This window comes from Microcebus murinus, chromosome 16, assembly GCF_040939455.1.
Source record: "Microcebus murinus isolate Inina chromosome 16, M.murinus_Inina_mat1.0, whole genome shotgun sequence".
Lineage (NCBI taxonomy): Eukaryota > Metazoa > Chordata > Mammalia > Primates > Cheirogaleidae > Microcebus > Microcebus murinus.
This window is the reverse complement of record NC_134119.1, coordinates 47,445,158-47,459,484: the sequence shown is the minus strand read 5'-3', so window position 1 is coordinate 47,459,484 and position 14,327 is coordinate 47,445,158. Positions and strand designations below refer to the sequence as shown.

The window sequence follows — 14,327 nt, the reverse complement described above, 5'->3', positions numbered from 1 at the left end:
AAGAATAATTCCTATTTGACTAATCCACCAACTTGAAAGACAAGTTCATTTGTTTCATTTTGCTTTCAAAACTTAGTGATTGGTTTTCCATTTTTATTTAATTTTGTTTTAATAAGTAAAACATCTATATGATTCTGAAGTCAAAATTAAAATAGGTATATGCAGAAAATTTTAGCTGCCTCCTATTCTGTTATCCCCCTATACATAGCTTTTTTGGTTTATGTTTCTTTTTTTTTTGAGACAGAGTCTCACTTTGTTGCCCAGGCTAGGGTGAGTGCCATGGCGTCAGCCTAGCTCACAGCAACCTCAAACTCCTGGGCTCAAGCAATCCTGCTGCCTCAGCCTCCCGAGTAGCTGGGACTACAGGCATGTGCCACCATGCCCGGCTAATTTTTTCTTTATATATTAGTTGGCCAATTAATTTCTTTCTATTTATAGTAGAGACAGGGTCTCGCTCTTGCTCAGGCTGGTTTTGAACTCCTGACCTTGAGCAATCCACCCGCCTCAGCCTCCCCAGACAGCTAGGATTACAGGCGTGAGCCACCGTGGTTGGTTTACGTTTCTTTTCTTTTATAATAGAACCTAATATAGAAGCACAATTTATATATTTTAAAAAGTGCACTTTAAAAAGGTATACATACTTCAATATATAGGCTTTTTGGAGGCTTCATATCCTGTGTAATGTCCAAACCTTCATCTCCTCCCAGTGACCTCATATAAGTAGCAAGGGACTTTTTATAATGATTGAACCACTCCATCTGCAACATAAAGAGATTGGTCATTTGATAAAGTTATCAGAAAACTTGCACAAACTGTATACTCACCCTTTAAAAAACAGTACACATCTCAACATGAATATTCTCACCATTCATTCATTTACACTACAAACATTATTGATTGCCCTCTATGATCTAGGGCCCGGGGGTACTCAAACTACAGCCTGCGGGCCACGTGTGACCCGCACCGCCGGGTGTTTTTGCCACTGCCGCCTGTCCTGCTTAGCAGCCAACTCGTCTCGGGCCCACGGTGCGTATGTGTAGAATGTGTGCTGCACTCTCCAACGGCCCTCCAATGGTCTGAGGGACAGTGAATTGGCCCTGTTTAAAAAGTTTGAGGACCCCATGACTAGGCATTGGTCTGGGTACTTGATCAATCATTCAACAAAGTAAACAAAAATCTCTGCTCTCACAGGGCTTACACTTCAGCATACTTAATCATAAACCTTAAGAACATTCAAACAGAAACGGAAACATGAAGGAGACACTATTTTAGAGTTATGCTGTCTCTCTCCCTCCCTCCTTCCCTTTTTGAGATTGGATCATATTCTGTCACCCAGGCTGGAGTGCAGTGGCACAATCATAACTCACTGCAACCTCGAACTCCTGGGCTCAAGTGATCCTCCCACCTTAGCCTCCAGAGTATCTTGGACTACAGGCATGTACCGTCATGCCCTGGCTAATTTTTAAAAAATTTTTTGTAGAGACTGCATCTCGCTATGTTGCCTAGGCTGGTCTTGAGAGTAATTATAAAAGGTTTCTTTTCGGGGTGATGAAAATGTTCTGGAATAAGATGGTCATAATGGATGCATAACTCTGTGAACATACTAAAAACCACTGAATTATACATTTTAAAAGTAAACTTCATGCTATGAATTGTATCTCAGTAAATCTCTTATTTTTTTTAAAAACTGTTGAGAAAACTGAAAGAAGACCTAAATATATGGAGGGATATACCATGTTCACAGATTGGATGATTCAATATTGTAATAATGTCAACGAATCTATAGATTCAATTCAATCTCAACCAAAATCTGAACTCTTTTAAAAAGGGAACTTGAAAAATTGAGTCTAAAAGTTACATGGAAGTGCAAAGGGCCAAAAATAGTTGAAATACTTTTGAAAAAGACATATCATAAAGTTACAGCAATTACAACAGTGGAATTGGTGTAAAGACAGACAAATAGGCTACCAAAATCCCATTCAAAATCCATAGAAATACTGATGCTCAATTTATGACAAAGGTGGCACCAGGCAAACAGTGATGGAGAAAGGACGATCTTTTCAATAAATGGTGCCAAGTCAACTGAATATCCATTCTCAAAAATGAAATGTGACTCCTACAGTATAAACAGAAAACAATCCTAGTACTGGAGATCTCTTTGTGAAAGGTAAAATACAGCCCCTAAAAGCTTACAGAGAAAAATATCTTAATAACCTTGGGGTAGACAATGATTTCTCCAATTGGACCAGAAACAAAAACAAAAACTAACCACAGAGGCAAAAATTAATAAGTTGGTCACATTAATAATAATCCAGAACTTCTGTTTATTATAAAATGCCATTAGGAAATTGCAAACTCAAAAGCCACAAAGATGCAGACAATATCTGCAATATGCATAATTGACAAAGGACATAAATAATTGGAATATAAATGCTATAAAGTAATAAGAAAAAGACCTAAAGGTCCATAAGTTGATGATTGGATGCTAAGGAAAAATGAGTAAGAGACTTGAATATATATTTCACAAAAGGGGATATCCAAATGGCCAATAAACTAAAAAGTACGCTCAGTTTCATTAATCAGTAAAATGCAAATTAAAATCAAAATGAGATACCACTATATGGTATCACAGAGGCTGACTTTAAAGACTGACTGCACAGGTGCAAATGTGGAGCAAGAGGAGCCAGATACACTGCTGATGGGAACAGAAAGGACACAGTCCTCTGGACAACCACTGGGCAGACTTCAGGTGAACATACACATATGCTACAGACTAAACCCAGAGGTCCTGAATGCCAAGGGGGCATGTGGCAACATCTGGTGACACTTCAGTTGCTATGACTTGGGGGAGGGGAGCACTACTGGCTGGTATCTAGTGGGTAGAGCTCAGGGCTGCTGTTAAACATCCTACAATGCTCAGGACAGCTCTCAACAAAAATTTATTCGGCCCAAAATGTCAATAGTATTGAGGTTTAAACCCTGGACACCAGTAACCATATAAATTTTATGTTGTGCATATAATCTATTATAAAAAGGAATCTAGGACACTTTTGAGAATAAGAGGTAATATTAATAATTATGTTGGGACAACAGGCATAAATTAGGATATACGGCCCCTCTGCTGGCAATTCCACTCCCAGGTACATATTAGAAATGCATAATTACCATACTACAGCAATGTTCATAATGGCATTGTTCATCACTGTCAAAATCTGAAAACAATATCAACAATAAATTGTAGTCTCTACCTAGAATAAAATAGTATGCAGCAGTGAAAAGAAGTGAACTACAGCTAACACATCAATAGGGTAGAATCTCAAAAATATGTTTAAAGATGTTGGTTGTTAAAGAATTACTGCCCGAATCTATTTATATAAAGCTCAAAAAATGAGCAACATTATAGTGTTTAGAGATGCATGCCTAGGTAGTAAAATAATGTTTTAAATGGTAAGAAAGTGATTAGTCTCTATAAAAGTCAGGAGGTTAGTGGCCACAAGGAGGAGAGACACGGCTTCTGGGGCCACATCCTCTTTCTTTTCTTTTTTTGAGACAGAGTCTCACTTTGTTGACTGGGTTAGAGTGCCATGGCGTCAGCCTAGCTCACAGCAACCTCAAACTCCTGGGCTCAAGCAATCCTCCTGCCTCAGCCTCCCGAGTACCTGGGACTACAAGCATGCGCCACCATGCCCGGCTAATTTTTTAGATATATGTTTCTAGTTGGCCGATTAATTTCTTTCTATTTAGAGATGGGGGTCTCCGTCTTGCTCAGGCTGGTTTTGAACTCCTGACCTTGAGCGATCTGTCCGCCTCGGCCTTGCAGAGTGCTAGGATTACAGGCGTAAGCCACCGTCCTGGCCACGCATCCTCTTTCTTGAACAGAGTTAGGTATGTGTGAGGTCCTCGGTGACACACCATTAGGACGCACATCTGTGTTTTGTGCACCTTTCTGTATTTGCGTCTGTGTATCTGTATATATGTTCAATTTTATAATTAAAATGGTTAAATTAAGGTATCAAGAAAGATTCAAAAGGGCTCAAAAGGGATATATGCCTAGGTAGGGAAAAACTGCACTATATTTTATAAGAACAAAAGATAAAAAACATTATTTTGTATTGATAAGTATGATGAAATAGTTTCCTTAGAGAAATGTTTCCACCTTGGTCTTTTTTACAGTATCTCCACTGAGAATACCGTTTCCCCGAAAATAAGACCTACTCATAAAATAAGCCCTAGTGATGGGTGTGGCTATGCAGCATATCTGCACAACCCATGCATCTCGTTGCGCCCCTTGCATAAAGACAAGTAGCCCTTCTCATCTGCCCCACTGTGACAGCTACTATCCCAGAGGTGACTGGAAAGGTACGGGTAGCCCCACCAACCAGGTCGGCTCCCCCTATCAGGTCCTGGCCATCCTGTGCGTGCAGCAAGCTGAGGCTTTGAGGGGAAAGTCTCCACAGGGAAGTGAGGAGCAGGACGCTCCACTTTAGGTATTGTGTGTCCCCAGGGGGAAGAAGGAAAGCGGTGGCTGCCATTTTACTCAGCACTGTGGGCCTCTCTCACCCCTACAAACACCAGCGGATAGGGGAAAAGCTTCAGCACGTAGTCTCCTACTGAGCCCAGAGAGAATAACACATCCCCTGAAAATAAGCCCTTGGGTGTCTTCGTGAGGAAAAATAAACATAAGACCCTGTCTTATTTTCAGGGAAACACGGTAGTAGAGTATCACAGACCCCAAAGAGAAGACAAAGTAGAAGAAAAATCAGAAGCTGCTTGGCCAATGAGGGCATTACCCCCCTCCATGGATGGAAGGGCAAAGTAGAACAGACACGGTTCTTCCACAAAACATATTGACACAAAATATTTATTTATGGAAAAATGTTAATAGGAAAGAAAAACATGTATTTTCATTATCTTTCATGTGTTAGTGGCGTGAAGATTTTATATGTGTGTGCATATACATATATATACACACACACACATATATATATATATTTAGAGACAGGGTCTCTCTCTGTTGCCCAGGATGGAGTATAGCAGCAGGATCACAGCTCACTGCAACCTCAAACTCCTGGGCTCAAGTGATCCTCCCACCTTGGCCTCGAAAAGTGCTGGGATTATAGGAATGAGCCACCATGCCCACCCTAAGATTCTATATTTAAATAGAAACTTTAGGCAATCAAAAAACAAAGCCAAAGAAAACACAAAAGATTTTACTATTCTGAAATTAGATATTGAGAAGATTTTCACATATATACCCACTTTATTATTCTTCCAATGGTGGTTTCTATAAACATTGTTAAAGCACAATCATCTCTGTTTCATGTTGGTACCTTATATTACCTCTGCTTTTTACTTTTATTGTTGCTGTAAGTCAACAATATTGAGATCATCATCCCTGCTAATATTTATACAAAGTGCTTACTGTGGATCAAGAATATGCTAAAACTTTAACATGCATTATTTTGTTTATTCCTTGTAATCACCCCATGATGTAAGTACTATTATTGTCTTTTCATCAATGAAGAATTGAAGCTTTGAGAGATTGGATAATTTACCAAAGGGCTCAGAGTTAATAAGCAAGGTGGTGATGTGAACCCAGGTGGTAGACTCGAGCGCACAGTGTCACCACTGAAGCACTACCCTTGGGTAACAGACACTCATGGTGACACTCAGACCTGATGGTCTGTAAGTTGTCAGGGATACCCAGGAATATTCTCTGCTACCAGTACAAAATGGTTGATGCAGTTGTACCATGCCATTGCTCAGGCAGGGATATCTGCAGCCTGGTAAAAAGTGTACCTATATTGGTTTCTTGTTGTCATCCTTGAATTTTTCCAAAACACTACTACTGAGAGACAGAAGATGAGTATATTTCTTTTTACAGATGAGGAAAACTGGGATAGAAGGAAGTCATTTGCCAGTTTCACAGTAATTCACAAACTCTTCCAAGAAACTCTTAGGTTTTACTACTCTCGAACAGCTTAATCTCTAGATCTGTTAACATTCTTTTATATGCTGTTGATATGGTTGTATTTTATTAACATAGGAACTGACTTTGCTAATTCAATAATCACAAAAACATGCTATCCTCAGAAATACAATGCCCAATATGAAATCTAATAGATGTTCTTGAATAAATGTATAGTTTGCAGCCATTTAAAAAAGTATAAGAAACACACTAATCTATTATGAAATATTTTATGAGAATAATCATGATATTAATAGCTATCATTAGAGAAGCAACACAGTAGTCTGTTCATTTCACCATAACACACAAGAAATACCCTAAAGTTTAATTAACATAAAGTAGATCTTTAACACAAAGAACACGGAAATAAACTGAAGTACTAACAAGTTACCAATTTCCTATTGGCAAATCTGAGATAGAAGTTACTCAATTTATTTATCCAGAAAATGGAAAGAATAAAAAAACCAATGAAAGTCTGTTGGCAAATTGATCACCACTATTTAAAATGTGCAGAAGCTAATGGCAAATGAATGGAACATTTGCTTTGTTAAGCTATGTGCTATGGTACCCAAACATAGTAACTGTTGACAATATTGAGTGCCATCCTATGCTTCGTTCCGTATGGATCACCTGAAGTAACCCTGTGATTAGCCTTGTAATAACTATGTTGTAGGCAGGGTGTGGTGGCTCACACCTGTAATCCTAGCACTCTGGGAGGCCGAGGTGGGCTGATTGCTCAAGGTCAGGAGTTTGAAACCAGCCTGAGCAAGAGCAAGACCTCGTCTCTACTATAAATAGAAAGAAACTGATTGGCCAACTAATATATATAGAAAAAATTAGCCGGGCATGGTGGCACATGCCTGTAGTCCCAGCAACTTGGGTGGCTGAGGCAGCAGGATTGCTTGAGCCCAGGAGTTTGAGGTTGCTGTGAGCTAGGCTGACGCCCCGGCACTCACTCTAGCCTGGGCAACAGAGTGAGACTCTGTCTCAAAAAAAAAACAAAACAAAACCATGTTGTAGAATAGAGAATTTGGCTGGCCTTTGTCCCGTTCCTGGGAGGTGGCTCCTAAAATCCTTGGACTTTCTCAAGTGATAGGAGTGTCTTGTTATTGGTGGTGGGCTCTGATAACATGCGCTAATGGGGAGACTCGTGTTGGACCCTTTGATAGTCTGTGCTAACGAGATGACTCAGAGTCCGGGCTGGCCACCCCAGAAAGACCAACCATGTGGTGAGAGGATGGGGCTTCACCCCTTGTTATCAGTGTGATCTCCAGGGAGGGGTGGGAATTGGGCTCAATCATAGGACCAAGATTCAATCAGTCTATGTAATGAAACTCCAACACACACTCTGGACAGCCAAGGACGTGTGAGCTTCCCTGGCTGACAATCCTCTGTGTGCAGTTACACACAATGTGCCAGGACAGTGATGCATCCTGATCCCTCAGGGAAAGGATATTGGAAGCTTCCAAGTTCGGGACCCTCCCAGACCTTACCCTATGAGTCTCTTCATTTGGCTGGCTCTCATTTGTATCTTTTTTGCTGTAATAAAACTGTAATGTTAAGTATAGTGATTTCCTGAGTTCTATGAGTCATTCTAGTGAATTACTGAACCTAATGTGATAGTGAACTTGTGGCTGGCATCTCAAGTGAGGGCAAGCTTGTGGAAGACTAAGCACTTAACCTGTGATGTCTGGCCTAACTGCAGGTAATGTCAGAAGTCATTAAAACCTGCAACCTGTAGGTACTATGATCCTCATTTTGTAAATGAGGAAATTTAGGCATAGAGAGAGGTCAAGTTACTTGCTCAAGATTAGACAGTGGAGAACTAGAATTTGAATCCAAGTCTGCTGGACTTCAATCCTATGTCCTTAAATACTGGGCTAGCTCTGTGCCTCAATGACTAGACAAATCAAGACTTTTATTATAAATATGAATTTGAGGCCGGGCACAGCGGCTCACGCCTATAATCCTAGCACTCTGGGAGGCTGAGGCGGGTGGATCGCTCAAGGTCAGGAGTTCAAAACCCGCCTGAGCAAGAGAGAGACCTCGTCTCTACTAAAAATAGAAAGAAAGTAATTGGCTAACTAAAAATATAGAGAAAAAATTAGCCAAGCATGGTGGCACATGCCTGTAGTCCTAGCTACTCGGGAGGCTGAGGCAGAAGGATTGTTTGAGCCCAGGAGTTTGAGGTTGCTGTGAGCTAGGCTGATGCCACGGCACTCTAGCTGGGGCAACAAAGTGAGACTCTGTCTCAAAAAAACAAAACAAAACATAAATAAATAAATACATAAATATGAATTTGCAATGTTGACTTGGAAAGTACACGTGTGTACACGTGCACACACACACGATTTTATGGAAAACCCCCAAATAATGAATCAGTTTTTTAATCCTACTCATAGATTACTCACCAGTATTATAATGACACTCTACTTTGTAAAATAACAACAGAGCTTTTCATATAGCATTTAGAATTATTCCTCACCACACCACATACTTCCTATTATACTATATACTAAATTCAAGCCCAAAACTGCTGAAAACAGAGGTGGAAAACAAAAAGAGAAATTCCAATAAATACTATTTTAGAACAATGCCAGAACTTCAGCATTTTCCAAATTCATATGCTTGAACAATAATGCTAACTTACTTCTTCAGCAGACATGTGGAATCGTAATGCATTCGGCAAGACGCTGCCATATTCCCACCTGAGCGCTCTGATCCGAAGCAACCGGTCATACCTAGGACACTGAGAAGGTATTAGTGGCATAAGAATAACAGGGGTGTCAGAAGTGGTTCTGGCAAGTAGAGACCCAGGACTCAAAAGAACCTAAGTGTCATGTGTGGCCTTTACTTGGCTCCTGAGGCAAACAACCAGCTGTGAGAGATAAGGGGGCTGTGAGCACACACTGGAGAACAGGCCTGAAGGTACTGTCCCCTCCTCCAGGTGTGACGGAAGCACCAGGGCCCTGGGGGAGAAGGTCCTATTTCTTACAGAAATAAGAAAAATACTAAAAACACTACCGTAGGGCCGGGCGCGGTGGCTCACGCCTGTAATCCTAGCACTCTGGGAGGCCGAGGCGGGCGGATTGCTCAAGGTCAGGAGTTCAAAACCAGAGCGAGACCCCGTCTCTACCATAAAAATAGAAAGAAATTAATTGGCCAACTAATATATATAATATAAAATCAGCCGGGCATGGTGGCTCATGCCTGTAGTCCCAGCTACTCGGGAGGCTGAGGCAGGAGGATTGCTTGAGCCCAGGAGTTTGAGGTTGCTGTGAGCTAGGCTGACGCCATGGCACTCACTCTAGCCTAGGCAAGAAAGCGAGACTCTGTCTCAAAAAAAAAAAAAAACAAAAAAAAAAACAAAAAAAAAACACTACCGTATGCAGTGGTGCAGTGCCATGATGCTTTAAAATAGTATGGCATGAACAAATAAGACACAATGAAGAAAATATGGTAAAACAATAAAAGTCATTAAACCTATATGATAGCTCCATGGGGGTTCATTAGAATATTATTCCCCCTATTCCCAACATTTTATAAATGTTGCAATTTTTCATAATAAAAAGTTTTAAAAATGGAAGAAAGAAAAATTTGGAATGATTATAAAGAGAGACAAATCTAAGATTTCCTGCTATCCATAAGAAATGGTTAACACATGTAAAACCCTCCAGGGTTTTCTGCCACCACAAGCAAAAACTGAGAAGCTTACAGGTATGCTACAGTGCAGCGTCGATTTCTTAACAAAGAACAGTGTCGAAATTTGATGGTTGGTATCAAATCACTTCGTCCACCTGACTTTGCTTCATTCCTGATAAAAAACATTTAAAGAAGAAAATACATATATTTCAGAATAAATAAAATTTCTGAAGAAACTAACAACTGATTTACATGCTTGTTTTTATCCATTTGTGATTAGCAGTTAACCTAAGTTAGTAACTACTTACACATGTTAAAAGATAAAAAGCCAAAAGCTAAGTAACTTGCCTAAGATCATGCTATCTAAGATACATTCCATTTAGTCATTTGGTACTTGACATTTCTGTACACTGATTTAATCTCTATTATAATTTCCAAATGACAAATGTTGTGTTTACTCAGTTTTTGGAATTCCCTTATCATGCTGAGATAAGAGACAAACCTAACATTTTGGTTCATGAGATTATGGTCTTCTGTCATGTTGTTATTCTACGTAGTACTAGTCTTTCAGTGGTACTTTCAAATCCTCATAATAAAGAGAGTTAAAATGAGGTAAAAATAGTCTTTCATTCATCTAACAAATATTTGTTTATCGTCAACTAAGTGTATTACTGTGCTTCAGTATTATACAGAGAGGGAGAAAACTTTGGTTTTACCCTATAAAAAGTACATATCTCTAGATACTAGAATAAGTATCACATTTTAAAAGCAAATGTACAGAATAAATAAGAATCTATTTTGGAATTTTAAAAGAAACTAGATGAATATGAAAAGGATTCATTCACGCAGTGCCTACTCCACGCAAGGCCCTGATGATACAGGCAAAATACGTGTCTGATCCTATCATGTTTTCTAGATCTGTTCTATGCACTTCTGCCACCCTATGAAAGTCTGACTTATTCCCCACAGTGTTTACAATGTGCTCTGGATTATAAGGAAATAGCACAAATAAATACACTCAACCTAAGAGAGTACTTTATTAAGAGGGCTTTCTAAAAAGATTCACATTTATATATGAGTAATTAAGAAGGAAAAGATTTCTTTTCACAAATAATTTTAACCAGAAATGAAACAATAACCTCCCCAGGAAGAAACTATGAGGGTGGGGGACAGAATTTTGGATCATGAATTTGCAAACTGTACAAAACAAGGAATATAGGAAAATTATTCCTTTGTTGGACTAAGGCCTGTCAGGTCACCTCTAACACACTTCTTTACTCTGCTTACTTTTTACCTAGTCTGAGTCACCTCTCCAGTCACTGGGATGACCAGCATCCCCCTCTGCTCAGCTCCTCCCAGGATGATCTTTGTTTGTCTGTTGCTTTTTCTCTCCCCTACTTATCTAAGTGGGGACAGGATGATCTTTTAATTCATGAACTGTGCTGCCATCTGCCCCACACTTAAACATCTAAGCTCAGCCACATGCCTTTTAATTATTAGTTTCCTGGGTACCCCATCCTCTTTCATGACTCAGGGCCTTTGCATACACGCTTCCTCCACCCAAAATGCTCTTTGCCCACAATTACTGCCTCACTGAAACCCACCTCTTCTTTAGGCCTCACCTGAAATGACTCTTCCTTTGAGAGAACTTCCCTGATCTCTCAACCTAAGCTAAATCTTCAATTCATTTTTCTCTCTCCTGGCACTCTTGTTGCTTTCTTCACAGCACATATCCCAATTTGGTGCATCTGTATTTGTTATCTGTCTTTTGCACTAGACTGTAAAGGCCACAGTGACAGGAATCTTGACTGTGTTGTTTACCACTGTACTACCAGAGCCACTTAACAGCACAAATTTGTTTAGTCATATTTGTTCAATGAATCAATGAACAGCTTGGAGACTTGAGTTTGGGACTTTACCTTTGCCTTATACTTACTGCAAACTTGTTTAGGTTCAGTTCCTCATTCCACCTGTAAAGACTTTTCTGTATGTATCCTTAAAAGCAACAGTTGGAAAATTCTTCTATCACTTTGTGTGTCCTACAAATCTTACTGCATGCTCTTGATTTCTACATCCAAATAACGTATTAAAACATTGCAGCTGACGAGGCCAAAGAAGAAAGTGCATGTCACAGAGATAGACTTCTCTCTAGGCTGAAACATGAATATCTCAACTTTGACCCAGTACTTGGTTCCCTTTTGTGTATTACTCTTCACCAAGTCACCGGTACTTGGTTCTCTTTTGTGTCTTACTCTTCACCAAGTCACAGGAACCTATGGACTTTGTCCCACAGCCTACATTCTCCCCTGTGCCAACTATCATGGTCAGCTTGAAACAGTTATAAATCTAGAGCCCTCTCTGGACCTACTATACTGTCACCTTTTGTAGCACTAGTTCTCAGTGAACTCCACTCAGGCTATCAGAAACCACTGCAGCTCCTGCTAAGTTTACAAATTGCCCAATCTCTCTTTAACAAACTGTTAATGAAAATAAACAGTGGGAACTATGTATTTCACTTTGTTGGGGTTTTTACTTTTGTTTTATTTTAGAGTATGTCATTTCTTTTAGGTCTACCTTAACTCCTTTCAAGTCATATCAGTCAAAAAACAAATATTTATTAAGCAGTGATCAGCAAAAATCCCTCTTAGTCCTGCGCTACTTTGTATAGCTAGAGTATGACCAGGCTCATAGAAAATTTTAGAAATCCCAATGCAAGGTTATCTGATTTTAGCATATTACTTCTTAAATTGTTTTAGAATATTAATCTTATCAAACTTACACATCAGACTGGTTTTGTTCGTATAAAGCTTTCATCTCCTCCAGAACTTGTCTGAGTCCGTCCTCCTAGAACATACAAATATTGGTACATATTTATTAATTTCCCCCACCATGGCAGGGGCGCGGTGGCTCACGCCTGTAATCCTAGCACTCTGGGAGGCCGAGGCGGGTGGATTGCTCAAGCTCAGGAGTTCAAAACCAGCCTGAGCAAGAGCGAGACCCCATCTCTACTATAAATAGAAAGAAATTAATTGGCCAACTAATATATATGGAAAAAAATTAGCCGGGCATGGTGGCGCATGCCTGTAGTCCCAGCTAGGGACTAGGGAGGCTGAGGCAGAAGGATTGCTTGAGCTCAGGAGTTTGAGGTTGCTATGAGCTAGGCTGACGCCACGGCACTCACTCTAGCCTGGGCAACAAAGTGAGATTATGTCTCAAAAAAAAAAAAAAAAAAAAAATTTCCCCCACCAATTCTGTGGCAATATTCTACCCATACTATACTGTATTTATCTTTGATTTATATTATCCAAAAGCAATAGTTCTTTCATACCCTGTTAGGGTGGTTACAATAACAACTGTTGGCAGGGATATGGAGAAATTGGACCCCTGGTATGTTACTGGTGGGAATGTAATAGTAGGTCCCTATGGAAAAAAACCTGATGTTCCTCAAAAAGTTGAACATAGAATTACCATATGATACAGTAATTCCACTCTTAGGTATATACTCAAGAAAAATGAAAACATACATTATTCAAATACTTGTACACAAATGTTTTTAGCAGCATTATTCATAATAGTTAAAATGTGGAAACAACCCAAATGTCCATCAACTGATGGATGGATAAACCAAATGTGGTATATCCATTCAGTGGAATATCATTCAACCACAAAAAGTATGGAATACTGATACATGCTATAACATGGATGAACCTTGAAAATATTATGCTGAGTGAAAGATGTTGGACACAAAAGGATAACTATTATATAATTCCATGTATCCGAAATATCTAGCATAGGCAAATCCATAGAGACAAAAAGTAGACATTACCAGGAGCTGCTTACCAGGAGCTGGGAGCAAGGAAGGGGGAATCATTGCTTAATCATGAGAATTTCTGTTTAAAGTGATCGAAAATTTTGGAAATAGATAGGAGTGATGGTCATACGACAATGTGAATATAATTAATACCATTGAAGTATACATAGAAAAATAGTTGATATGGTAAACTTTACACTATGTATATTTTACTACAGTAAAAAAAAAACAAGGAGGCTAGATGCAGAGGCTCATGCCTGTAATCTCAGCACTTTTGGAAGCTGAGGTGGTAGGATCACTTGAGGCCAGGAGTTCAACACCTGCCTGGGCAACACAGTGCGACCCTATCTGTATAAAAAATTAAAAATTAGCCAGCCATGGTGATGTGTCCTACTTGGGAGGCTGAGGCAGGATTGCTTTGCCCATGAACTTGAGGTTGCAGTGAGCTATAATGGTGCCACTGCACTTCAGCTTGGGTAACAAAGCAAGACCCTGTCTCAGAGAAAAAAAAAAAGGAAAAGGAAAAAAGCACAACAAAAAGGAATGAACTACTGACAACATACTGAGTAAGAATAATCTCAAATATGTTATACTAAGCAAAAGAAGCCAGACATAAGAGTACATATGCTATGATTCCATCTGGCCCTTTACAGAAGTTTGCCAACTCCTGGCACACTGAATCCAACAATATGTAAAAAAGACAAATATAATCTGTAGTCAGAGACTACAGAGAAAGCAAATTTGTGGTTGTGTAAGGCTACAGCTGGGAGGTGGCTACAAAGTAGGACAAGGGAACCCCTGGGGTTACAGAAATCTTGACCAGGGTGGTGGTTATAAAGATACATACATTGTCAAAATTCAAAAACTTATTAAAATGTATATTTTGTTGCATGTAAATTATACCTC

General features: G+C 39.6%; 1 protein-coding gene across 1 annotated transcript in view; it reads right to left on the bottom strand.

Annotated features, from left to right (window-relative positions):
- GINS1 (GINS complex subunit 1) overlaps positions 1 to 14,327 on the bottom strand; it is a 32,562-nt gene that overhangs the window by 14,121 nt on the left and 4,114 nt on the right. Inside the window, exons 2-5 of the mRNA XM_012745529.3 lie at positions 12,390 to 12,454; positions 9,684 to 9,782; positions 8,619 to 8,709; positions 642 to 758 (exon numbers count right to left, since the gene is read on the bottom strand). Coding sequence (XP_012600983.1) covers positions 642 to 758; positions 8,619 to 8,709; positions 9,684 to 9,782; positions 12,390 to 12,454 — 372 coding nt within the window. The remainder of the gene's footprint in view (positions 1 to 641; positions 759 to 8,618; positions 8,710 to 9,683; positions 9,783 to 12,389; positions 12,455 to 14,327) is intronic.